The sequence below is a fragment of the Zootoca vivipara genome, chromosome 15 (genome assembly GCF_965207765.1).
Source record: "Zootoca vivipara chromosome 15, rZooViv2.hap1.1, whole genome shotgun sequence".
NCBI lineage: Eukaryota > Metazoa > Chordata > Lepidosauria > Squamata > Lacertidae > Zootoca > Zootoca vivipara.
The window spans coordinates 28005653-28032225 of record NC_142598.1 but is presented as its reverse complement, the minus strand read 5'-3'; the positions used below and the strand labels follow the sequence as shown (position 1 = coordinate 28032225).

General features: G+C 42.8%; 1 protein-coding gene across 4 annotated transcripts in view; it reads right to left on the bottom strand.

Moving 5' to 3' along the window:
- Positions 1–26573, bottom strand: part of PALM2AKAP2 (PALM2 and AKAP2 fusion) — a 228989-nt gene that overhangs the window by 115937 nt on the left and 86479 nt on the right. For 3 of the 4 annotated variants that reach the window (XM_035097033.3, XM_035097034.3, XM_035097032.3), the window contains exons 4-7: positions 19644–19758; positions 16753–16774; positions 14647–14748; positions 7449–8129 (exon numbers count right to left, since the gene is read on the bottom strand). In XM_035097033.3, the coding sequence (XP_034952924.3) occupies positions 7449–8129; positions 14647–14748; positions 16753–16774; positions 19644–19758 (920 nt within the window). The remainder of the gene's footprint in view (positions 1–7448; positions 8130–14646; positions 14749–16752; positions 16775–19643; positions 19759–26573) is intronic. The other variant, XM_035097035.3, reaches the window with a different exon arrangement.

Here is a 26573-nt window from a genome sequence, read left to right as displayed (position 1 = left end):
GATAATGAAACTTCTGAGTTAGTTGCAGATTAGCATAGAGGAAGGAAGAGAACGAGGGAAACAGTGAAGAAGAGGCTGGGTATGTTGTCACCTTTCTTTGATGGGATTCCTGCTTCATACTAGTAGTTTAAATGGTCACACTTCTTTGAAAGGTTGCTTGCCTTTCTAATTCAAAGCTGACTGTTGCTATTCAGCTAGCTGAAGATCTTTTGTTTAACTTGTCTAACAAGTTGAAAGAACAGTCTGGTTTAAGAACGATTTGGTTTACAAACTCCGCAAAACCGAAAGTAGTGTCTTGGTTTGAGAACTTTACCTTGGTCTAAGAACGGAATCCGAAACGGTGGAAAGGCACTGGCAGTGGGAGGCCTCATTAGGGAAAGCGCGCCTCGGTTTAAGAACGGTTTCGGTTTAAGAACGGACTTCTGGAACGGGTGAAGTTCGTAAACTGAGGTACCACTGTGTGTGTGTGTGTGTGTGTACACACACACACATATAATTTATTATTTATACCCCGCCCATCTGGCTGGGTTTCCTCAGCCACTCTGGGCAGCTTCCAACAGAAGAATAAAATAATCGATTAAAGATTAAAAGCCTCCCTAAATAGGGCTGCCTTCAGATGTCTTCTAAAAATCTGGTAGCTGTTTTTCTCTTTGACATCTGATGGGAGGGTGTTCCACAGGGCGGGTGCCACTACCGAGAAGGCCCTCTGCCTGGTTCCCTGCAACTTGGCTTCTCGCAACGAGGGAACCGCCAGAAGGCCCTCTGCGCTGGACCTCAGTGTCCGGGCAAAACGATGGGGGTGGAGACGCTCCTGATCACCTCAGTTGCTGCCTGCATTTTTAGACTTTCCTTGAGGACATGGCTGTGGACTCTCCTGGGTTGCTGATGGGTGTGTGTGTGTGTGTCATGACTACACCACTGCTAGCAGGTAATCCTAAACCTCTGTTGTGAAGGGGACACAAACAATCATGCAATTCCCTCTGCATCCAGAACTGCCGGATGCACTATTCAAGGCCCCAATGGGCTGCTGTCTTGTTTTCTATCAATGATCTATAAATGAAAAGACCCTTTAAAAAAATGATAAATGATCGTGCCAAAGCACTTCTATGCTTGAGTCACAATTTGTCCATGTTTTCCCTGTTGACTTGGCTGGAATAAGGACCAATCTGTTGTATAGCCTACCTCCCCTCCCCCAGAATTCTGCAATGCCCCAACATGCAGCTGAGAGGAGCGACTTGTGAGGCCATATAGGATGCAGTTAAAGTCAGAACAACACTATGAGAAACACAGGTAGGGGCCCCAGATTTGCAGACCGTGCCATATTAGTTATGTCTCCGAGAGATACATCATGCCCTTTTTTTTTGGATCGAATAGGAGACTAAAAGCGAATGTTGTGTTCATACAGCTTTGGGGCGCAGCCTGCATTGCTGGAGGTCTCCGGGAGAGAATGAGAAAGAAGAGCGTGCTAAGGCATTTTGTCCAATGGCACATCATACCTAGTTTTTGTCATTCATTTAGATAATATCACAAAGGCAAACTGGAGGAGTAATGTAAACATATACTATACAGTACATCAGCCACAGGAAACCAAAAGAGAAAAACAACCCTGTAATTCTTTTCTTTCTGTATTGATACTCCTTTAACTGTAAGGGGATGCTGTTCTGTTCTACACCTCTTTCTTTAAAAAATAATAATCAGATAAGGATGTAGTGATTTTTGCCAGGATGGGGACAGGGGAATCCTCAAGAAAACTTAGGTGAACTTGTAGAAACTTTGAAAATACAAAATATAGAAAAAATGTACAGGTTACTTGTTGTTTTTTATTCTAGGAAAACACGTTGAGAAGATTTTCCTCCCTTGTTGTATTTTTAAATTTTATTTACAAAAGTTAAGGCGAAAATATTAATCGTGCCACCCAGTCATGAAGCTAATCCTTTCTGCCTACAGTTACTTAAATAAACGTGTTTTTTCTGTGCTGGAATTGCAAACAAGCAATCATTGAAAGAACATCTAGGCGCTCTAAGGGTGTATCTACCTTACAGACTTGCAACTGAGAACTGCAGTTCTGCGAGAGGCACGAGAGATTGAAAAGGAATTGTCAGCCCCCTTCCCAGTCTGCAGTTCTCAAGATACTTTGAGGGAAGCCACTGAAGTTGTAAAAATGGCACAAATGTGAATCTAAGTGATAACAAGCACCAGGGAAACTCAGCCGGAAATCTCTCTCTCGTTCTTACACTGTCTAGGCTCTTTGTTTTTTTAACTGTTACTTTCCAGGTCTATCCTCTTTCCAGCATAGAAGAATTGTGGATGGGGAAAAAATGAAATAGAATTAGTTTAGCAACATAGGAATCTGTCTTATACCACATCAGAGCATTAGTCTATTTCTAGCCTGGTATTGTCTGCTCTGACTGGCAGCTCTCCTTCATTTCTTCCCTGTCCTTACCTGAAGATGCCAGACCCTTTGCCATGCCAACCAGGTGATCTACGACTGAGCTATATGATCCCTCCCTTAAAAACACTCCCCCTCCACCTTGAAACTCAGTTATTCTAGAACAATAGGTAAAGGTAAAGGGACCCCTCACCATTAGGTCCAGTTGTGACCGACTTTGGGGTTGCGGCGCTCATCTCACACTATTGGCCGAGGGAGCCAGCGTACAGCTTCCAGGTCATGTGGCCAGCATGACTAAGCCGCTTCTGGTGAACCAGAGCAGCACACGGAAACGCCATTTACCTTCCCACTGTAGTGGTACCTATTTATCTACTTGCACTTTGACGTGCTTTCAAACTGCTAGGTTGGCAGGAGCTGGGACCGAGCAATGGTAGCTCACCCCGTTGTGGGGATTCGAACCGCCACCTGTGTTCCAGATTCTAAAACAATATGCATGCCCAAATCTAGATGATTCAGTTAATATTGTTATTATTGTTATTTATTTAATTTGTTAGTTCCAGCCCAAAGCAACTTACATTTTTGCTATGCTTCATTCATTTTCATATGGGTAAATTCTCCAGATGTATACAAAGAGCATTGCCTGATGTACAACTGAATGGGATGGCCTCTGATCATGCGTGCATTGGACCCTGTTGAAAGTTTGGGGTGCAGCCGATATATTCACTCATGTAAACACGACTATTTTGGGCTGCAGAGTTGATCAGATATTATGGCTTGGAAGCAAGACTAAGTTTTTCGAGCTGATTTCCCTTTGAACAATGGGACCCAAGTTCAACTAACTTGGCTTGGATCTGAGGGGATGCGCTAATACTCTTTGAGAAGCCAGCAGGGGTAAATCCATAGAGCTCAAGACCCATCTGTTGGTTTGAATGCAGTTCAGGTGTGCTTAGGTGAATCATGTCTACTGTAGGTTGTGCTTGATAGGAAACTAGTCTCTGATATATTTTAAAGAAGCCATTGTAGATGACTCCATGAAAATGATCATTGTTTTCCTGGTTTAACATTGACTTGGCATACATGAAGAAGCCCAAGAAGCTGACTTCTCAGGGCTTAACAATGAGTGAAAATCAGTTTTCTGTATCAAGGGAAATAGCTCTCTGTATCAAGAGAGCTTTTGTGCTCTCTTTCTAACCATTAAGGGTTAAACTTTGCTGTGCCCTTATATCTTATAACAATGTCATCTGAAGCATTTTGATGCTAAATGAATGAACTTGGTGTTATCCCTAAACCTTTTCCATAACTATGCAACTTGAAAACAAAAGTACCTAAACCTAATAATAACATTTCCCAATGCTACCTATGCAAGTTGGAGCTGCAAATGGTTACCATTTTTATCTCCCTTTTGCCATGCGAGACATAATATACCACAGAATCCTTCAGTTCACTAACTGGGCTACGTCAAGGACACTGAAGCTAAAAGGGGCATTGAATTTGTTTGGAACTGGCAAAAAATGGAATTGCAGGGGTATGGAAGAGACCAGATGGACGCTGTGTGGGAAATTATGGGCTATGCCACACGTAACCTAACAAACCAAAAATAGAGGGAATAATATTAATATTAATAATTTGTTTTTAAGTAGATGGATGCTGTTATCCATTAGAAATGCAGGGATCAGCTGGAAAACTTGCTTAATCTCTTTGCACCTCTGTAAGTTTATTTTATTGTATTTGTTGTATTGTTTATAATGTTGAATGGATATTCAACATTGGTTTTGAAATCACCATACCCCCCTTGACAGAAAATAAAATAACTGCATGAGAGAGACCATCCTTCGAAGAGATAATCTACTCTTTTTAAGGCTGTGATCCAATGCACACTTATGTGGGAGCATGTTCCATTGAAATCAAGGGCAACATACTACCAAGTAAATGTGTTTAAGACCAGGATATGATATAATCTTGCAAATCCTGCTGTGGCCGTTTGGTATTCCCAACATGAAAGTTACCATGCATGGCACAGAAAGAAAAGAGTTAAGAGTGGAAACATCATTCAACACAATGTTTAAAGCTAATAGTTAATACAGTGAAAGCAGCACGAGAGAGAGAGAGAGAGAGAGAGAGAGAGAGAGAGAGAGAGAGAGAGAGAGAGAGAGAGAGAGAACAGGTACATTGTGAGAAACAACCTCAGATGCTGGCTTTGCCGCTGTTCTAAAAAATGAAATTCCTCCTTGGTTGAAATCATTTTAATGCCTCTAGAAAATAGTGTTTCTAATTTGAGTGTCACACATGTAGCTCTCAACCAGAAATATATCCACTGGAAAAATAGCCAGTGGGATACAAAGCCTAAGCAAGGTTGCTGTAGCCAGGGTATAGATCTGTTGTTTCCCATCAGTCTCAAATTACTACAGTGGCTTCATTTGTGCCTCCTTCCAGTCTGAGACTTCATCAACAGGCTGTCTTTTCACATAAGGGTGCCTTGAAGAGGACACCTATCACTTGCATTAGTCAGAAATTGCCACCGGGAGTCATGGGCTTAAATGAGCAATTCTGAAATTCTTACCACCGTACAACCCCAATGGGCTCCGAAAGGGAGTTCTACAACAGTGCAGATAGAAAAAAAAAAGCTGTATCGGTACATGTGTAAGTTCACCACAGGTTCATTGATGATAATCATCATCATAATTGATCGCGAGATACTTGTTTGAAACAATGGGCCAGCTCAAATGCCTTCAAGGAGGGAGTGGCAGAAGGCCTCACACATTCTCCATGGCTCCGCCATTTAATTCGCTGTGGGAAACATAAGTGACCAAACAGGAGATCCCACTGTTGCTTGAATGTGGGGTGTATTATAAGCTTAAGAGATCAGATCCTCTGGATTTAGAGGGTAGCATCTTTTAAGGTCAGAAGAGAACTCACAGACAAGCAATCATGGGATCTTCCGTTTTTTCTTCACTTTTCCTCACAGCGAGAAAGTAACATAAAAGGAGCATGTGAACTCAAGAACCAGTCTTGTCAATCTCCCCTCAGCGGCTATCCTAAGGGAAAATAATGTCTGACTTTGCCCAATGAGACAAAGTGGGAAAGGACCCTCTGTTATGCTGCGACCTTTATGACTCACAGAGCATTCCTTCATGATGAAATGAGAGAGTGAAAGGCTATTTTGCTGAACTTTTGGAAAACAAGGAGGACTATGAGTCACCTTGGGTGAATGGGTCCCTAATTGCCTCCTCTTGGTCGCCAGCCGTTGAAGTGCAATGTTATTGAAAACCGTTCCAGTGATACAAAAAAACAGCACCTCAATTTGGTCTACTCTAATTTCTTCCTGAAGAAAAACTCTATGAATGCTCTGAGGCTACATGAACACAAAAGCAGAGCTTGCTCCAATCTGAAGGCATCAGCTTCCTCATTTTGCTCTTCCCCTTTTCTGGGACAAACTTGATAACATACTCTGGATGAAACTTATCTAATAACTTGAGAACTGGGCCTTTTCTCTCCTTAGGGAAAACTGCAACTTTCCTAACTGCTTTTGGTAGGAACAGTGATCAAACCATGCAACCATTATCATATCCTCAAGTCAACTGCAAACGAATCTTTCACATACCAGGGTTCCACAGGCCACAAAAATTAAAAATTAAAAAAATAATGGAGGCACTGTTACCAAAAGGCAAGTCACTGAAATCAGTGCCTGCACTTCAGTCATGGACCTGTCACCCGCAACATGCCTACTTCCGTCTGAAGGTACAGAGCTGGAACAGGTGCACAATACTGTAATACTGTAACCTGGAAGATTTAGGGAAGGCCAAAACCCAAGCCCAAAACCATCACTCTCAATTTGCTAGGCAGAAAAAGAATTCAATTTCACTGTCAGCTGCGTTTGTTGGCGTGAACCATGTTGTGTTTCTGTTGTCGTAAAATATACTCCAGGCCTGCCAGCTTTTGCCAACCCGGTGTCCTTCAAGATGGTTTGGACTACAAGCCCCATTAGCTGTGGTCCTGGTTGAGGCTGATGGGGGTTGTGGTCCAAAACACCTGGATGGCACAAAATTGTTGGATGCTGCTTTGGCCAGTCACACAGCTGTACACACACAAGTCCCATTGAAGCCAATGATACCACCTACATTGAACACTCTTCTGAGGAGCCCAAGGAGTAGCTACAGCTCTGTAGCTACTGTGGAACATTAATTCATAGCAGTGAAGCTGGCACACAACCCCATTGCAAGCCCCATGGAAATGAATGGAGGTTGCACAGGAGCAGTGCTTTGCTGAGTCAAACTCACTTGTTTGTGACCTACCCGCTAAGCACAAGCCCCAGTGGTTATGTTGGAGGTTTTATGGGGCAAGTCTTGCTGAAAAACTACCAGAACAAAACAAAGGTTGTGAAGCTGTTTGGGGAAGGAAGAGTCCAAATGTTGTAATATCAAAATGCTAGCATGACCATGTGCTCTCCCCTTGCCCCAGTAAAAAATAAAACCTATTTGTTTGTGGTTTTTTTTGTTTTTTTAAGAAAACACACACTCACATTAAAATGCAGTTTAAGGCTCACATGTATGTGAAACTTAAAAGAGTCCTGCAAAATCCTTGGAGGCTGATCATACCTGCTAGATATATAAAGTAAAGTTCTTAATATACATTTATAAGTTCCATAAATATATGCAATATATAAATATGCATATTCACACACAACCATCGATGCATATTCATATATTATATATTTATATAGATATATAGATATAGATAAGATCTGTTTCAAATACGAAAGTGATTTTGTGTGTGTCCACTTTCCGTTTCTGTCTCACCCTTTTAAAAAATAATCCTAAAACAGTGCATTAGGTGAGAAATCACAATTTCACAATTCATCTCCCTTAAAGAACTAGAAAAACCAGAGAAACCCAACTGCAAGGCAATGGAGGCAGTCACTTCCAGTTCACAGTATTGCAGTTAGAAAAATACAGTGAGGTCTAAGGGAGTGATGGAGCACAAGCTGCTCGGAAGAAGAAGAAGAAAGGAAGAGGTGGTCACATGACAATACAGCATTGACAGCGCTTTTTCTTTTCTGTACCTGGGAGTTTTTCCATTGGTAGACTTTCCTCCTTCCCCTCTGGTGAGGAGGGCTCAGTTGTGTCCGATAAGGGCCTCCCAGAAACCAACTCCGCAGCATTTCCATCCATGGTTGAGACATCCGTCACAGTCTTCTCACGTAGCGACTTTTCGTCGTCTTCGTCGATGAGGACCAGTTCGGCTTTGATTGTCTCATCATAGCCCAGCACCTTTTTTGTCTCATCTTCATCATCAATGTTTTGGTAACCCATAAATATCATTGTTACAGGGTGATCTGCGGTGGCTTCTGGGACTTCATCCCCAGTGAGTTTTGCTTGGTGTCGTGGGTTCTCGGAATGCCTTTTGCTGGATTTGTGCACCATCTCTAGTTTGGCCTCTTTGAAAAGCATCTGTTCCTTCATATGGCTGAGGTTTCCGTCCATTATCGACACAGTCCCTCCTTTTACGCTTGATTGTCCAGCCTTCTGAATGAGTTCGTCTACATCCTTTGAGCTCAACTTGTGCACTCCGTTTTCTACCACCGCACCCGCAGAGTGCATCTCATAGACTACTTTGGTACCATCGTCATAGACTTTGATTCCTCTTTGAAGGGCAGCCTCTGGGCCAATGGGGGACGTAGAGAGAATCTTGGTCTCTCCTGTCTGTTTGTCTTTCTCCACATTAATTTCCATGCTGTACAAAGCTTGAATGGAAACAAGAGAGGAAGTGCATGTTACAACAAAAAGAAGCATGTGAATGGTTAATTGCCAAACAGACAAGCAGACAACTGCACCCTGCCCTGCCCTGCCCCCCAGTAAGGTGTCGCCTAAAGCGCCTAGCGATCTATGTTAGTGGTGTGGTGCATACTGTGAAGAAAAGCCATTGTTAACCTACAGCGCTCAATGAAACTGGTGCGAGCCATATCCTCTATCAACCTGAGCAGAGAGCTTCCTAATATTACCTGTGTTCAAGGGATTCTGTTAAATTAGGGTGGTGACAAACAAGCAGGTCTACCACCATGTCTCCATGGCCAAATGACTTCAAACTCTTAGGACCAGTGTACGTGCTTACCTGACTGATCCAGATAATGAGGATATTATATACAGCACTGAAAGTCAATCAAGAATTTCAAGTGACATGGAGTTTCTTCACCACTGTCAGCCATTCCTTTGGGTGTAGCTGTTGTTTTTGGTGCAGGAGAACCTCCACTTTATCAGGAGAAGACATCCAGAGTGTATCATATCACCATGAGGAAGTGTCAGGGAGCATGGGATACATCAACATGTGTAGATTAGGGTGTATGCCGTGATTCTGCTAGACTGCAGAAAAGCTACAGAATGTGGTAATGGGAGTACAAAATTCAGCTCCCTGAGAATCTCAGCTTCAGCTAACAAAGCCATTCTCTAGTCCTGCGAAGATATGGGTGTGGGTTATACAATCTCAGAAGCCAATGCTCAGTAAGTTGCTCAAGGAGATTTCCAATAGCCGGGGCTTCGGAGCCCTGTACACACATTTTGAGAAGAAAAAGAAAGAATGTGAATCTGATTGAGCCACTTAACTTATGCATGCTGCAAATTTCAGCATACATAGGCCTTCCTGAGAGTACTGAAACATAAAATATGAGCTTCCATGCTGCCTTGTACAAATATTTCCACCAAGGATTTAGATACTTTTCCTGCTTAGCCTACCAAAATCTGAGGGGAAGCTTGAACGGTCTTCCATAAGGTTTACAAAAACTAAGAAAGATGGGCAAGCTTGGCTTCAGTTATCACTCTTAACCCAGCAGTGAAAACAGGGAAAGATCAAATGGAAACAGAGGAAGGAGGCTTAGTGTGCCTGAAATACAAGGGAGGAGCAAGGAATTGGCCTCCAGCTTCACAGCATCATTAATACAGCTAGTCAATGCAGTTTCCACTTCCTGATCCATCCAAGGCCTGGCTCACAAATGCACACAACAACAGTTGATTCATTTGCACTCAGTGTACATAGTATTATGACACACATGTTGACTCCACTGAAAGTACTGCATTTTGCTATGAGAAAGTATTAAAGTTCTTTCTACAACAACAGATCTGTGGCAGTCCATTCACATGCAGAAGTCACCTCTTGATATGAAGTTATCGAATGGCAAGCATGCATGCATGCATGTATGTATAAACTGTCCTTAAGATGCACATGACAGCTGGGTTGGGATGCATGAGGGTTGGGATGCATAAACAGAACAGAATCAATTGGTACACATAGGAAGAAGCAGTAGAAGGTGGCACAAACCTTGAGCAATGCTTCTACCCACCCACTCAGTTCTGATCATCTGCTGGCACTTCAATATATTGTTTATTTAAATTTAATTTTCTGAATTTGGCTTCTGGTCTGTTTCACCTCCCCGATTCATGGCAGGTTAGGATCTAAATGCAACCCATTTCAAAACCTCAAATACTAGTGTTTGGGAATTTTGATGCAGTTTTGGCACTCTGGGTAGATTAAAATTTATGCTTCTGAGTTGACTCCCTCAAGGCCTTCCTTCCATCTATATCGGTATATAATTAGAAAAACAAACAAACCCCGTAAACATTTGTTGTATAAGCTCTCACTCAAGGACCAGCTACGAGCTGAAAACTTATCCACTTATTTGGAAGTAAGTCTCATTGAACTCCATATAGGTCTGAGCAAACAGGCATAAGATCAGGCTGCAAACCATTTTCTAAGAACAAATAATATATTGACACTGTAATAAAAGTTTAGAGAGAGGCAGTCTTCGCAGCCTATTAATATGAAAGAGGACTGATTTGGAATGTACCATGATATCCCAAAGAGAACTTGTAAAAAACAACATGGCATTACTACAAGTAACAGACTAAGTTACAATCAATCACCCATTCCCACCACTCTTCTGAGTAATACCCCTCCCCACCCTCTCACTATATATAAGGGTCTGGTGACTTCTGTTTTAGTGTATCTGAAGAAGTGTGCATGCACACGAAGGCTCATACCAATGACAAACTTAGTTGGTCTCTAAGGTGCTACTGGAAGGAACTTTGTTATTTTGTTTAGATTGATTAAGGATTTGTTATACTGTATATATGTCAATTCAAACATATTGGCTCCTCAACAGATTTCACCACCCCTCTCTCCTTTTTTCTAGCAAACAACCATAATGACTACTCTGGTACTGTATTAGCAACAGTTTAACTGAGCACAGTTTTAAAATGAAAATCCCAATGAAATTGGCCACAATGAATCAGAACAAAATATTGTTGATGTGGCATATACCTCAGCTGAGTCTATTAGTTCCGCTGCACTTTTTAAAAGAATACTGAACATAAATCACATCATTAGTTTTAACTGTGGTTCTTTGACCCACCAGCAGCTACATATTCCAAACTGGGGGTTTGGCCAAATTCTGTATTCTCATGGGATACTATAGGTTCAAAAACTCTACAATAAAGACCGACTAGTAATCGGGGTGCTTGAAAATTTTTTGTATATCTTTCAACATGAGATGACCTGTTCCTCACCTCCTACACTGATTTGTGGATCAGAACACAGCCATCCGCCACACTCCCACACCTTTCCAAATGTTGCAGCACAGTTCTTGGTTCAAAAAAAGTACAGTGGTACCTTGGTTCTCGAACTTAGTCAACTCCTGAAACCATTCGGAAACCCAGGCGCAGCTTCCGATTGGCTGCAGGAGCTTCCTGCACTCAATCGGAAGCCGCGGAAGCCGCGTCAGACATTCAGCTTCTGAAAAACGTTCACAAACCGGAACCCCCACGGTTTGCGGCGTTCGGGAGCCAAGCCGTTCGAGTACCAAGGTACCACTGTATTGACATGCATTTAACAATGCATATTTTGAGATAAATTATGCAGCAAATGGGAATTTTAAGAGAAAATACGTTCCAAAAAAGTTATTTAAATGTGATTATTTTTAGTACAGCTTTTTTTTAAAACCCTGCAGATTAATGTGGACATGGCATGGGACACCCTCATGAGTAACCACATGTGAAAGTGGCAGCAGAGACCAGAAATATATTGTTCTGTCCATCCCTACCTAGCAATAAGACCTGCAGAGGCACATGGGTTTGGATGGCAGGTGCTGTCAAGCTGAGGAAAGGCCATGCTTCCTGAAACACCCCTTGAGGGTTAGCAGTGATTCTTTGCAATTCAGAATGTTCGCAAAGTAGCAACAAGACAGCATTTATATAAAATCCCAAGTGGGGCCTCATTGCTTCTTTTCTTCTCAATTGAAACTGTGAGTAACACTGGCTTGTTGTTGTTGTTTTTTGATTGTCTGGAAATTGATAGGGTCACTGGTGGAAGCTACACCCTTGTGCAAATTAATTGAAACAAAAAATGAATTTAGTAGTACAAAACTCACATACACATGTACAAAACTCACATATATGTACATATGACCTCCTCTATTTTTACGCAGCATTTGAACATGGTTTGGCATGGAGTCTACTAGTTTCAAACAGTCACTGTGGATTTTCAGATCCCTGGACCACACTTGAACCAGCGCCTGAACGAGCTTCTCCATAGTCTACAGCACGGAGGCGACTTTTGCATATAGCCCACAAATTCTCAATGGGATTTACATCCGGGAAATTCCCTGGCCAATCAAGTACCTGTATTTGCTGCTCTGTCATGAATTCCTTCACCACTTTTGATGTGTGACAGGGGGCTAGGTCCTGCTGCAATATCCCAGTACCATCAGGATACTTCTTTTCCAGCTCTGGAATAACTCTCCTTCTTAGAACCTCAATATATTGTGGTGAGTGCATCATTCCTTCTATTGGCTGCAGGCTTCCGACACCATAACGATCAACTGACTTTTTGTGTTTGTTTTGAGTACAGGATTACGAGTAAGATAGAAAACATGCTTTGTTTCAATTAATTTGCACAAGGGTGTGTTTCAAGAGCTAGATCCAGCTTGCAGGCCAGCAACTGTCCATCCCGGTATTGCAGTTTGTACCTATGTATAGAAACTCTTTTACTGGTTCAGGTAATAGGTCTGCACTGAATCTAGTACACTGGCTCCAACTGTGGGAAGTCAGACGACCCAGGAAACCTTAGAAGTTGTGTATGATGAAGACAGATGCTCCCTTGTCGTTCAACGCCAACATCTGGTTCTCAGAAAAGAAGGCTGATTTTTTCACTCATTGTTTCTCTGCCCCAGAGCACAGAACACTACTAGCTGCAACATTTTGCTGATTCTGTCAACACAACAAAATGGTGCAAGCCTTGCACCCCATTGCAGACATGTTTAATGCAGAAAGGAACAAGACCCACTGAGCTCAACTGAACTTACTTCCTAGTGTACAATTCTTATGGCTGCAACTTAAATATTCCAAAGGTCAAATTTCCTCTCACTCTCAGATTAAATATCTTCAAACATTTTTTTTAAAATAACGCCCCCCATGCCATTAAATGAGGACTTGAGCCAATGTGATTTTGTAAGATTGCAGCACACTCAAACAATCGCAACATTGTTTTACATACATACATTGTGTATCTGAAGCTTGTGGTGTCCATATGCAGCTCTGGGATTTGATCATGCAGAAGTAAAACTATATACAGATGTGATCCCTTTGCTTAAGAATGTTGCAACCCCCCCCCCTCATTAGCTCTGAGCTCTGCTCTTGTCCTTTTTAAAATGACTCGCATTTCACTCATATCCAGCCATTTCAGAGTTTTCTCCTATTTCCTACTGTATTCTTTGTAAACATATGATCTAAGCAGGTTGTGTGGAGGAAGGGTTGTGAGCAAGAGGTGTTGGGCCTCCTATTTAAACCAAATTCACCTCCCATATTAGATCATTTCAAACCAAAACACCATGCCCGTAACGAGCACTCAGGCCATTTAGTCCAATGCCTCCACTACCTACCTGAAAACAAAAAGGTTGAATGAAGAAACTCCAGTAGAGACTCACTGTTTTGCTTTTATATGGAAGAATGCATACTTGTAAAGAATCAGGTCCATTTATTTGAATCCATCCATTAATCTGCATTGTGTTGACGTGACAGCTACATTTGAAGACCACCTCTATTAATATCTTTCCCCTGGACACATTCAGTTACACTGCATCGTTTTGGAATATTACTAATCTCTCCCGTTGGTGTCGTAGAAGTCCCAGAGAATGGGACTTTAGTAGACAGATGAGCAGTAAAAGAATAATGATCGACTTAAGTGCTTCATGAGAATGAAGTCCCACCTGGATTCCATCTCTTAACATAGGTGTTTATAAGTTTCTTCATTTTTTTCCCCTCCCCCCCACACACTTGCAATGTATAGTGAACTTAAAAACAAACGAACAACCCCAAACATTTGGACTCAACATCTTGCTTCGAATCCTAATTGGAAAACAAGTGTCAGTTTCCCTCACAAGGCTGTATTTTTGTCTACGCATGGAAAATAGGAGAAGCTAGAATGCTGTCTGTTTAGAAACCAGGAAACCATCATCTCCAGTCCAGACGTGTTTCTAAAGGGAGGCTCTATGTAAAGCTGATGCTTCTTTTTACATGCAAGACACAGAGTTTCATTGAAACAGAGGATAAGCTGCATTCTATACTTGGGTCACATCTATGCCCTTCATTTAAGGAGCGTTGCCTTCCTCTGAAGAATATTGGGAACTGCACTTTACACCTAACAAAAAATCCCAGCACGCTCAACAAACTAAAGTTCCCAGTACTCTTTGGGCGAATCCAAGCACTTTAAATGTGTTTTAAGGTTATGGTACGAATGTGGCCTGACTTGTGTGTTTAAGCACTGACTTGTGTAAATGGTCAATGAATTTTAACCATATCTCATGTTTGCTGAATTGCATTTGCAGTCTACCGCCAATTACTTCCAGAATTGGGTTGATACTTTTTTTTTTTGCTCACAAACATAAATGTCCTTGCTGTGTAAGTTTTTTAAAGTCCAGGCCCTCAAATATAAACCCCCCCCCCCGACTGCATATTTACATTTGAGAAATAACTCCCTTCTTACGATATCTCGGTTAAAGTTTAACCACCCTTGATTATTATTTTTAACTAAAAAAATAGATATAACATAGAAAAACACATATTTAGGTTGCTTGCTGGTTACGTGCAAATTCACGAGCTGTTTCCCCCTGTTTAAAGTATAGCTGGGCATTAGTCCCAGGGGATCGAATATGTTTTTGAAAAAATAATGTCTGCCACATTGGGTGAAAGAATAAACCATGCTCCGCTGAGACTTACCAGTTACCCTGTTTGTTCCGTCTTTCCCGGGAACCGGCTCTTTTGTTCGTGAATAGAGGGTTGTGAGTTCGGGGAGCTGGGAGTAAATGTAATTTACAGCATCTGGTTGTCAGAGAACAGGAAATACAGTTAGGTACAGCCATATGGACCCCAGAGGCTTCACCGCTTAGGCAGCAGAGTTCCTAACTTATCGCCCCAAACAATAGACATCAGAAGCTTTGTGACAGATAATTGCATCAAAGCAAGCAAAATGCAGAGTCACGCTGCTTTGACTGCCATTCAATAGACTAGCTGAGGTTGGAGAGAGAAAGACCAGATGACTAAAACTTTTCTAGTTGTACGTGCACATAATCATGTGTCAGGAGGTTCTCGATTTTAGCAGGTCAGTGACCCCTGAACATAATATATATATTTTTTAAAGCAATCACCATTACACAACAGGAATAATCAATTCTACAACTGCCAGCTTTTATTGCTAGTGTGAGTTCAAATCTTTCCCAATTTAATGAAATATATTGTTTAGTTATGGTTTTGTGTTCATAAGCTAGTGGGTGTTTAATTTGTTTCTACAGCTAAAATGTGTATATTAAGTAATCTTTGCATTCTGATTCCCTCCATCAAACTTGAATTTATATGCTTTTTGCAAAAATTGTTTGCTCATGTTTTGAAATGTAAACCATCCCATGATGGTTATTGAAGGGCTGGAGATACATCCCTCAACTTTCTCTCTCTCTCTCTCTCTCTCTCTCTCTCTCTCTCTCTCTCTCTCTCTCTCTCTCTTTCTCTCTCTGAAGTGGTAACCTGGAAACCTTTTGGTTGACTTTCATCTTATTCTAAGGAGACCAGTCACACACAAAACACACACCTTACTAATAAACAGGAAGCTAAAATATAATAACACAGCACACCGTTAAAAGTCTTTATTTTGTGCAATGGGCCATGTGGTGTCCTAGATCTTTTCTGCAGCTCTGTATAGCTTCCCCCCCCCAAAAAAACCAGTTTCTCTAAGTTGATTTATAAGCCAGCCAGCCTGCCTTTTAGCATAAACTAATGATGAATATAAACTAAACTGTACCTGGGTGAATGTTTCTGTTTTAAAATTGTGCTTCCACGCACAAATCCAAAAGACTTAAGAAGCAGGCCTTTGTGTGTTGTGCCTTACAAACTGCTCCCACAAACAGACACAAAGCATTTATTTATGGCAACACCATTGTCTGCCATCACTGAGCAAATGTGTGGAACAAGCTGCTGTGTGTTTTACAAGATTCCTTTGGCAGGAAAAAAAACCCCTTTCTTTGCAGTTAATTTTGAGGGAACCTCATCAATAAATGTTCAAGTCATGACTCACGGCTGAGTTCCAGAATCTCTTTGGAAACCCAAACTCTGTGATCTCACTTTACTACAGGGTAATGTGCGTCACATAAGCACCGGAAACCCACTAAGACCTAGAAAAGAAGGCCATTGTGATTCAGATCCTACTCTTGCAAGGCATTTTAAGGCAAGCATTTTGTAGGTGATTGGTGATCTATTGCAGAATGCCGGTCATTACAGATTCAGAGGCTTGAGTTTGCTTTGCCAATCACTTCTACACCAGAACAACTACGCAGAACACTATCGGATGCAGAGCAAAAACAGTGCAACTTGTTATAAGTCCCGACAAGAGGAAGTCCCTTTCCAATGCGGTGGTTCCTGTTGTACAGTACCTGCAAGTTAACTGTTGTCATTTCTGATTTCAGCGAAGGCCTGGAAGCACCAGTATTCATAAGGGTTCACCCAGAGGCACATGGGACTGAATAGGGAAGTGCCTTAAGGATCAAAGAACGACTAAGATCTACTTTCAAGTAAATGTATTTAGAATAGAGATACCTGGCTTCCATTAAAGTAAGACAGCTTACAAACAGATTCGCCATTGGTAATAGCAACTCTGGGGAAAGCATTACTTCAGTTTCATTACCCAGACACACACACACATACACCCAATTTAAACATAATATAGATGGATGGCAGATTAACAACATAATAAAAACCGTGGTAGGGTAATAGCAAATAGAAAGGTCATTTATCAGTACCAGTTTTAGATGTAAATTGTAGAAGAAAAACATTTACCTCCATCTTGGCGCGAGAAGCTCTGAAAAAAAGAAAAATACTGGAATCAGTCGTTTTTTGTTCATGTTATGTGCATTTATATAAAACTCTTGCATGTTCAAGAATACTTGGTATACATTACATTAATAATACTTACAACAGTCCTACGGTATAAAGTAGACCAGCATCATTTTTGCTATTTGACAGAACTTTCTGCGGTTATAGTCATACCCATAATGTACACTCAGGGCTGTCTTAAGCATATGTGGCGCCGGGAGGCAAAAATCCCCCAGCCCCCCCCCGGTTGCCCACAGTTGATGACCTTTTTAGGGGGGGGGCAATGCTCTCTGGGCCGGCCATTGAGGCGTGCAGACAGGGCAGAGCAGGGCACAGAGGAGCGTGAGGAAGCGGTGCTAGTCTGGGTGCCTTGTCAGGTGGGCAGCGTACTCTGGGCGGGCCTCTCCACAGCCCTACACCAATCCCAGGCTCACAGGAGGGCAGAGCCAGCCGGCTTGCCTCGAACCCGCGGTGGAGAGCCGCCGGCAGCGGAAGAGCCTGCCACGGTGCTCTGATGGGTGGGCTCTTCCCCAGACTCCAACTCTCGGGCCCCGGACTCTTGACCTGGCATCCCTGAGAGCCCGGTGCCCGGGTGGCCCACACCCCTAATGCGTATGGTTAAGACAGCCCTGTGTACACTCATGTTCATCCAGCCAGTAAATATAAGCGTTAGTAGCATGTGCATTGGAAAAGCCCTTTCACAACTTTTTTGGGGGGTGGCGGTAGGGTATTTAACACCTAGTATTCTGGCGCTGTGGTCTAAACCACAGAACCTAGGGCTTGCCGATCAGAAGGTTGGTGGTTCGAATCCCCACAACGGGGTGAGCTCCTGTTGCTCGGTCCCTGCTCCTGCCAACCTAGCAGTTTGAAAGCATGTCAAAGTGCAAGTAGATAAATAGGTACCACTCTGGCGGGAAGGTAAATGGTGTTTCTATGCGCTGCCCTGGTTCTCCAGAAGCGGCTTAGTCATGCTGGCCACATGACCCGGAAGCTGTACGCCGGCTCCCTTGCCCAATAAAGCGAGATGAGCGCCACAACCCCAGAGTCGTTCATGACTGGACCTAATGGTCAGGGGTCCCTTTACTTTTACCTTTATTCTGGAATACTGATCTTGTGAGAGTATAAGTGATTAGAAGAGGAATTCCGTGTCCACCTGATATATGGTTAGTGAAAGCCTCTCCTCTTCCCCGAGGGGAGGTGTTGTGAGCAGGAATCACTTCCTGTGCTCGTGGGGGGGCATGGCTGGGCCCCTGCGTCACTGGAGTCCTGTGCCCGCATCACGCACCCTAGCTAGCCAATCCAGCTGGCTGGGGGGAGGGCTGTTTAAAAATGGCCATAGGCCCACGGGCTCTTCCTTCTTGTTCCAGGCTTCCTTGGATCACCTGCCCTCCCTCCCTCTAGGTTTTGCCTCAGCACCTGACCTTGCTATGGACCTCGGTCGGTCACCTTGGTTGTCTAAAGGGGCCTGGTAGGAATTTTTTCCACTTGGCAGATTGGGTCCAGCCACTTGGTTTTTCGCCTACTTCGTAGCAAATCGTCACAACTTTGTAAGGTTTGGTGGTTTGGCATTTGAAAATGCGTTGTGTGTTGGAGGGGACGTTGTGGCCATCACCCACCCCTCCCCTTTAAGGGTATTCCGTTAAAGGAATCCAGCGGTCATGGCTCCTGTCTGATGCCCAGGTGGTGGCTAGGGCCATGGCATGACCCTCCGGTGACTCTAGGGGAAAACTTCCAGTTGATTTGCACCAACAAGCTCCCCCTACAGGTGGTTAACCCTTGTGTGACTCCCTGCAGAGTGGGCAGAAGTCAAGTATAGTCTGTTCGGATACAGTGCCTAAGCCAATACCACTCACACTCTGTAACCAATAAATGTGTGGCCTTTTAAAGCCCATTAACCTAAAATGCTTGTGTCCATGTGTCTTGTTGTTTAGTCGTTCAGTCGTGTCCGACTCTTCATGACCCCATGGACCACAGCACGCCAGGCACTCCTGTCTTGCACTGCCTCCCACAGTTTGGTCAAACTCATGTTCGTAGCTTCGAGAACACTGTCCAACCATCTCGTCCTTTGTCGTCCCCTTCTCCTTGTGCCCTCAATCTTTCCCAACATCAGGGTCTTTTCCAGGGAGTCTTCTCTTCTCATGAGGTGGCCAAAGCATTGGAGCCTCAGCTTCACGATCTGTCCTTCCAGGGAGCACTCAGGGCTGATTTCCTTAAGAATGGATAGGTTTGATCTTCTTGCAGTCCATGGGACTCTCAAGAGTCTCCTCCAGCACCATAATTCAAAAGCATCAATTCTTTGGCGATCAGCCTTCTTTATGGTCCATGTGTCTTCGACTCACAACCTGGTTATTGTGGTGACATTTTGTTTGCAGTTGCTCCTGTCACGGGGAGTACTTTGACTCAATGCCAACATCTGTATATACTGCATCTCTTGTCTGAGCTGAGCTTGCAAACGAGCAGGCAACATGCACCGGTCAGAGAAAAGCGGCATGAAACCAGTATCTTCCAAATCATGCCCACCCACCTCCCTCCACACAGAAAGCAGGACAATGCTTGTACGCATTCCACACACATGAAATATTTGAGAATCTGGATCTTTCACATAAAACAATTTTTGTAGAAGGAAAAGCAGGTTTTTGAGTACCCTATTCCGGAATACTAGCTGAATGATGCCAATGTCAAATAGCAGCATGCAAAAAAAAAAAAATCCAAATAAAACCCACAAACTACTCTACTATAAGTGGCAAGCGTGGAAAGGCCCATCATTTTTGCAAAAGAAAAATCTCTTGCTTCAACATCTCACACTTTATTTGTAGATGATCAGGTTGTTGTTGTTTAATTAAAAATGCTTTTACCTTTTGGAAGTCCTCAAAGGATCTCTCTGTTTCCTTTAGTTTCTCTAAGATGATTTTCTCTTTGGCAGATATTTGGGATTCTTCACTTTCTAGTTTTCCTATTTCTTGTTCTAACCTGGAAAATATATCAAATAATGTTTTAGTTGTCTGGGGAAAACATCTCATCTTATGCTCTGTGTTTGGCTTCCTAGCTGAGAAAAAGTTTCTTTGGATGTTCAATTCTGCCCACACAGATCTTACAACCTTTTGTGACAAGTTCTCCATCAAAGCTAATTTTAAAAAGGGGTTAGATGAATCAGTCAGGGGCCAGCTTGCCTCCTGAAATTTTTTTAATTTACACAGTCTCATACATCATTTGGTTTCCTAATGACCAATTCCTAAATGACTGGCGCCTGATTAACCCATCACAGCTCACAGACATATGCAAGCCAGCATTCAATATTATAGTTAATGATTGATTGATTGATTGATTGATTGCATGTCTATTCCACTTTCTTCTGAGGAGGTCTCTCCTGCTCCTCATTTTATTCCCCAAACAATCCTGCAACATAAATTAGGTCACCCAGTGAGCTTCATTGGCTGAGTGAGGATCTGGATGCAGGTTTTGGAGTAATACTACAGCTGCTGAGTTCCTTCTGGACCCCAAGAGGTGCCAGGTTAAAAGGTTTCTTGTAAAAGTGGCAGGAAAAGTGATGAAATGCAGTATAACCCACTACCCACGATTGCGAAAATTGCTGTTTGTTATCTTCTTTTGTGAACTTCTGAGGGGGAAAACAGTAATCAACAGCAATTTCCTTGTGCTGTGTACAATGGATGTCTTAGAAACCTAACTTAACATGTAAAACAAGCACAACCTTGCAATGCACTACCATAAACAACCTCAGCAGTAATTGGCCCTTGCACAGTACACATACCTTTTGTTTGTACTTGGAATAAAGCCTGTAAAAACACTGTACTGTGCAGATCCTTCCTTCCTCCTCTCCTGTCTTTTAATTGTCACCAGACACCTGACAAGGAAGCGATTTCCTTGTTCTTGTCTCTTGAGTGCATTACAAGCCCAAATCTCAAACACGAGTAGCAATCAGGCCAAACAATCCAAAACTGAGCTCAGAGATTGATTCAGACTTGGAGAGTACCCAAGCGAGGAACAGAGCAATAGGCAGCGTGTGAAATAGATTTATACCTTTGCTACCCTTCAGCCAAACAGTTTCCAGTGTGGTCCGTGATCAGATACAAAACAACAAAACCCATATTGCAAAATCAAATTACACTGGAAAGCAGCCATCAAAACAGTTTAAAGCTCAACAATACTGGGAGAAGAAGAAAACTTTTGCCTAGTGTTGAAAAGCCTTTTAGGCAAACTCCATATGCAAGGTGTCACCGCTGAAAAGATTCCTCCCCTGATCACCGTCCCACCTCAGTTGATCACGGCACAAAGAGAAAAGCGTTCACTGATGATCTCAGCACATAGACAGGTTGATATGGGAACAGGTGGTCTTTCAAGTGCCCAGCTCCCAAGCTCCAAGCAAGGATAAGGAAACTCTGGCAACTCCATATGTTGCTGGATAACCATTGCCATCCACCCTGATGTCAGGACAGGTGTCAGGAGAGGACCAGCAATAACTCATACAGTGTCATTCAAAGAAACAAACAGCACAGCGAGCACAGCGACTCTTCCCAGTAGATATTGGCTCAAGGAGGCTGTTGCGAGGAATGAAGGTCTCTGCCTCCCCACAGCTCCCTAAATCTCCTCCCCCCCGGGTTCTTCCCAAGCAATCTGAGACTCTTATGCCTTGTCTGTCTTTGTTCTGCCCTCTTCATACCTCTCCGGGTTCTAGGAGAGCAGGGGGCAGGGAAGGAGCAGGTCACAGCAGGAGGGGGAGACCCCCTGGCTTCTTCAGTAGCCTGCCTCATCTCTGCCTCTGGCCCAGCCTCTTCTTCTACCTCTAATTCTGGACTGCTCTCTGCCACAGTCCCTTCCTGCTCACCAAACCCTGTTACCTCTTCAGTTCTGATACCACCTCCTCCTCCTCCTCCTCCTCCTCCTCCTCCTCCTCCTCCTCCTCCTCCTCCTCCTCCTCCTCCTCTTCCAAGTCTGCACCCTTTTTCTTCAGTGTCATTCACAATGCAGTTATTTCAAAAGTGATGGCTGCTGTGAAGAGTACCATCACACAAAAGTGTTTGTTTGCTTTTTATGGCTCGTAATACTGTTGAATTAGCAGTCAGTCGAAGAACCAGGACTCTAGCCTTATCCCTTTGGCAGATGAAGAATGTAAGGACTTTATATACCCTGGACGGCATTTGTCCATGGAGTAACCCTTCTTAGAATATTCCTTGGTTTGGAATTGACATAAATCCTCTTAGATGGATTCTATCTCCCCAAGACCCTTTAAGCAACTGTGGCATCCATGCTTTGCTTTCCCATGTCATCCGGCTTAGCTTCCCTGGCTTAAGGCTCCTGCTTTTGTCTTCAAAGCCAGGATTGCTTTGTTATCTACTTTTGTAGTTGTCTGAGAGAAAATATAACTCGTAACTTTCCCTGTCTTTCCCATTTCCACAGGACCAGAACCACCGGTCATTTTTTGTTCTGCAAAAGCTTTAAAATCTATGCTGGTCTGTTCCTCCCAGTCCTAAATCTACAGGGTTGTGAGCTGATTCAAATGTTGCATTTCTGAACACACATTGCATAAATTGGTAACACACGGACTGGACTTAACCAGAATGGAATAATGAAATCCAAAACTCCAAAGGGTCTCCCAGTTAACACACAAGAGCTGTTTGTTACCCTGTGTGATGAACCCCTCTTTTGATCCATTTACAAAACAGGAAAGCACATACAGTCATACCTTGGTTATTGGATGGCTTAGTTGCCGAACAAATTGGATCCCGAATGCTGCAAACCTGGAAGTAAGTGTTCTGCTTTGTGAACGTTTTTCGGAAGCCGAACTTCCGGCGCAGCTTGCGCTTGAGTGCAGGAAGCTCCTGCGGCCAATTGGGAGCCGCGCCTTGCTTTTCAAACGATTTCGGAAGCTGAACAGACTCCCGGAACAGATTATGTTCCAGAACCAAGGTACCACTGTATATCAAGAGAGTGAATTGGCTTTTAGCATTCTAGGTATGTCAGGAGTTTGTTGCCACTGGCAAATATAAGGTTCAGGACTTTCCCCTCAGAAACTTGGTCTCTTAGCCCCTACGCTGCTCCAGCATAACAAAACTGCATTCTACGATCCCAAAGCCTAGGAGTTCTCCCCTTTTCTCTTAGCAAACGGATGCAATCTTTAAAAAATGGGCTCCAGACCACCCTCCTTTTTAATACCATTTAGGGAAATTAGTTTTGATAAAGAAGTGGGGGGCCTGTTCAGTATGGAGAACGACTCTGGGAATTGATGAGCCTTAGGGCTATTGCTGGCTTTCAAATTTCATTAATCTTATTAACACAGATTGTTTTTTGCTACCCTCATTAAAACGGAATTGTAATTGCTAAACCAAGGTTTGCAGCCACATTGCACTTGAACTGCTATCTGTTCTTGGTGGTGATATTAGTAGTTCTGAGGGCTGGAGACCATCATGAACCATTGCTGGCTTATATTTGCCCTGTGTTAAAATCATTAATATTTTTGAAAGTAAATATTAATGCATATATCTATGGACAGTTATAACCAGTGATTTTTAAAGAAAAAAAAGTGGTACTCACCATTAAGTTGTTACAGTAAGTGCCACACTTTTAACATTTTTTTGGGGGGGGGAGGTGCTGGTACTGCGTACCTTTGTGTACCCCCAGAAAAAAGCACTGGTTATAACTAACTAAATTGAAAACGACATATCTACCCATTTTCGGTACTAACTTGCATCTGCTGTAGTTCTAAAGTGCAGGAGGTGGGAAACCCTGATTTTTCTTTTAATACGCCGAGGACCTGGCATTTTGTGCACTATAAATAGAGCGAGTATCAGCAGGACATAGAAATAATTTTAAAGAATTTGCACCATCCGCCTTCAGTATATGCCAGGAATGCGTAATAGAAGGCAGCCTTTTCAAAAATAGGAATTCTCCATTTGCAACAAAACGTAGTCAGAATTATGGAGCTTGTTCCTAATGCACGACAACAGGGGCAACCCTTGTCAGCAGGATTAAGTAGGTGTCTGTTGAGTTAAAGTGTTTGAAATTAGGACGGAAGGCCTCAAATCTATTCTAGAAGGTTGAGGGTGATGGGTTTTTATCACGCTTATTAACTATATTTTATCCGTCTACAGACCCACATGTGTGGGTTGAGACAAATGGATCAGCTTACATTTAAAAGCTTGTGGGTGAGCAGAGTTTAAATCCCATCTTAAGCAGTTTAATTGAAAGCATAGGAATTAGTCATTGGTTGATTTCTCCTTTTTTGGTACCCCATTTATCAAAGAAACAGGCTATAGGCTGAAAAGTAAGTTTAAAACAGTCAAGCATTCATCCTTAGTGGCAACAGTGGTAAAAATATATGCCGGTAAAATCCTTGTATTTACAGCAAAAACAGTCTCAGGCATGAACCTGAAGAGAGAGAGGGGGGGAATAGGAACTATTTCTTTGCTGCTTCCCTCCCAGGAGACGAAGGGAAATGACATCACACAGAGCCTTCTCTATCAATTACGTTTCTATGACCTGAGTCTGCCTATCAGCAATTCACCTCTATGGTCTTAACCCCTTCTCATGCTAACTAGCAACAATATGCACTGTTAGATTTGACTGCCAAAATCTTTCACAGGGGAAACTTCCAGAGCAGATTTGTGGGGGTGGGGGTGGGGAGGGGGTGTGGGACAATGGAAGTTCTGCTCCATAAGCAGAAGTCATTCATCTTACATAATGACTTCGTTGGTACAAGCCCAGGAGTTTAATAATGGATCTCATAACTTCACATTTAGTGTGTCCCTTAGGTACATACTTCAGATGCAAATACATGAACTATAAGGGGGGTGGGAATAGTTCCAGTATTGTTGGGATCCTACACTGAAATCATCTTGAAGAAGAACTCCTGGAGATAGTCTGAAGTCAAATTCATATGGAAACTGAATGGCTACAACTTTGAAGGCATCTGTAAGGTTATATTCTTTCCTTTTCACTCCTTCAGTCTCTATTGCTGTTATCTTGGAAGTATAGGAGGGAAGAAATAGTAAAAGGAGCCAGCACCTTCCATACTTCTCAAAGAAACACTAGCAAAAGCTGGGTGCCCTTTGACATGGAGAGAACGCAAGATGCAAAGCCTTTAGCGTTGCTTCCGGACATAAGCAATAGCTCATTAGAGCAGGATGACTGCATTCAGTGAACCAAGATGACCTGTGGCACAAAAGGAGCAGAGACCTGTAAGCATTGTATAAGAAAAAAATGGTTTGGAAAATAAAAAATAACAAAGGAAATCATCACGCTGACCATCAAAGCATTCCCTGAAGCATTGTGAATGTGCCAGTGAGCTCAGAAAAAAAGCCGAATTCTTCGTTCTCTGGTGTTGTAAATTAATCTACTGACTAGTCTACTTGGACAACAGTTATATCCACTGTATCGAACTTTTACTGCAATGCTTTCCCCCACAGAATCTTGGGGATCATTGTTGGGTGAAGTTCCTGAGAATTTCCCATTAGCTCCTGTCACAGAACTGCATTTCCCAGGATTTCCCTGTGAGAGGGAATGACTATTAAATCAGATACACATCTGAAATATATACCTACCCATTATTTCATTTTCATTTTCCTTAAACAAATATTTAAACCAGAGAGATCTGAATGTATTTGCTAAATGTGGGTATTGAAATGGAATGTGATTTAAAAAACAAAAAGAACAAAAAACAAAACACAAACCCACAGTTTTCACAATTTAGTTTGCCTTTGATTCTAACACCTTTATTGCGATTCTCTGCTTTTTACCTGAAAGTCAAGTTCTATCGATTTCAATTACTGTCAGAAGCCAACCAATGGAAGTCCAAGGTAACAAAGCAAAATAGCACTGGATAGGGAAAAAAACAACGTTGTGCAAAAAATGTGCAGTGCTTGGAAGAATATTAAAAACGTACGAGCTCTTCATTGCTGTTCACGCTGAAAGCAAACTCCAGATGTTACTTTAAGTGAGCATTGCACCAGATGTGAAAACCTGATCAGGTGATCCTAAGAAAAAGAGCCCCCCCCTCTCTCTCTCTCTCTCAGGGAAAATGTATGAAAAGCTCACTCTTGACAGATTCCCTCTCATTGCTGATCCTTTAGCTGCACCCAGATGTGCCACTGCTGATTTCACGTTGCACTGATTTGATTCCAAAAGCATGGGGGAAGGGGTATTCCTTTCTGCAAGAGCAGAAGCAGGGCCCTTTGCCGTCTGTAGGTGGTTGCATGCTGTACAATGCACATGCACAATAAAAAGAAAAGAGCTTGCCTTTGCTTCCATCTCTTCTCACCTCTGGGCAGCTTCCTTTTACCAGAAGATGCTTTAGAAAGATGCCCATCAGTGGTCCCTTTTTTTGATGAACTGGCAGAAGACTCTTACCAGGAGTGCTAAAACTTTCCCAAAGCATTGGGAGTGAAGTTCCATGATGATACAGCATCACTTTGACTAGGGCTTGTAGGTACGATATGCAGTGGTGCCTCAACTTACGAATTAAATCCGTTCCGAAGGCACCTTCGTAGGTCGAAAAATTCGTAAGTCGAAAAGCGCCACTGGAAATGTGATTTCCCATAGGAATGCATTGGAAGCGGAAAAATTCGTAAGTCGAAAAAACCCTATCTAAAACCGCCGCGGTTTCCGCTCAGATGTCGAGAAATTCGTAAGCGTGCGGCCACTTGCCCCATTTGTAAGTCGAAAAATTCGGTTGTCGAGTCGTTTGTAAGTCGAGGTACCACTGTGGTGGTGACCATATTATATGCTCCAGGAGTGGTGGTGAGTTTTAGCGCCTGTGAATTTCACACCCCTAC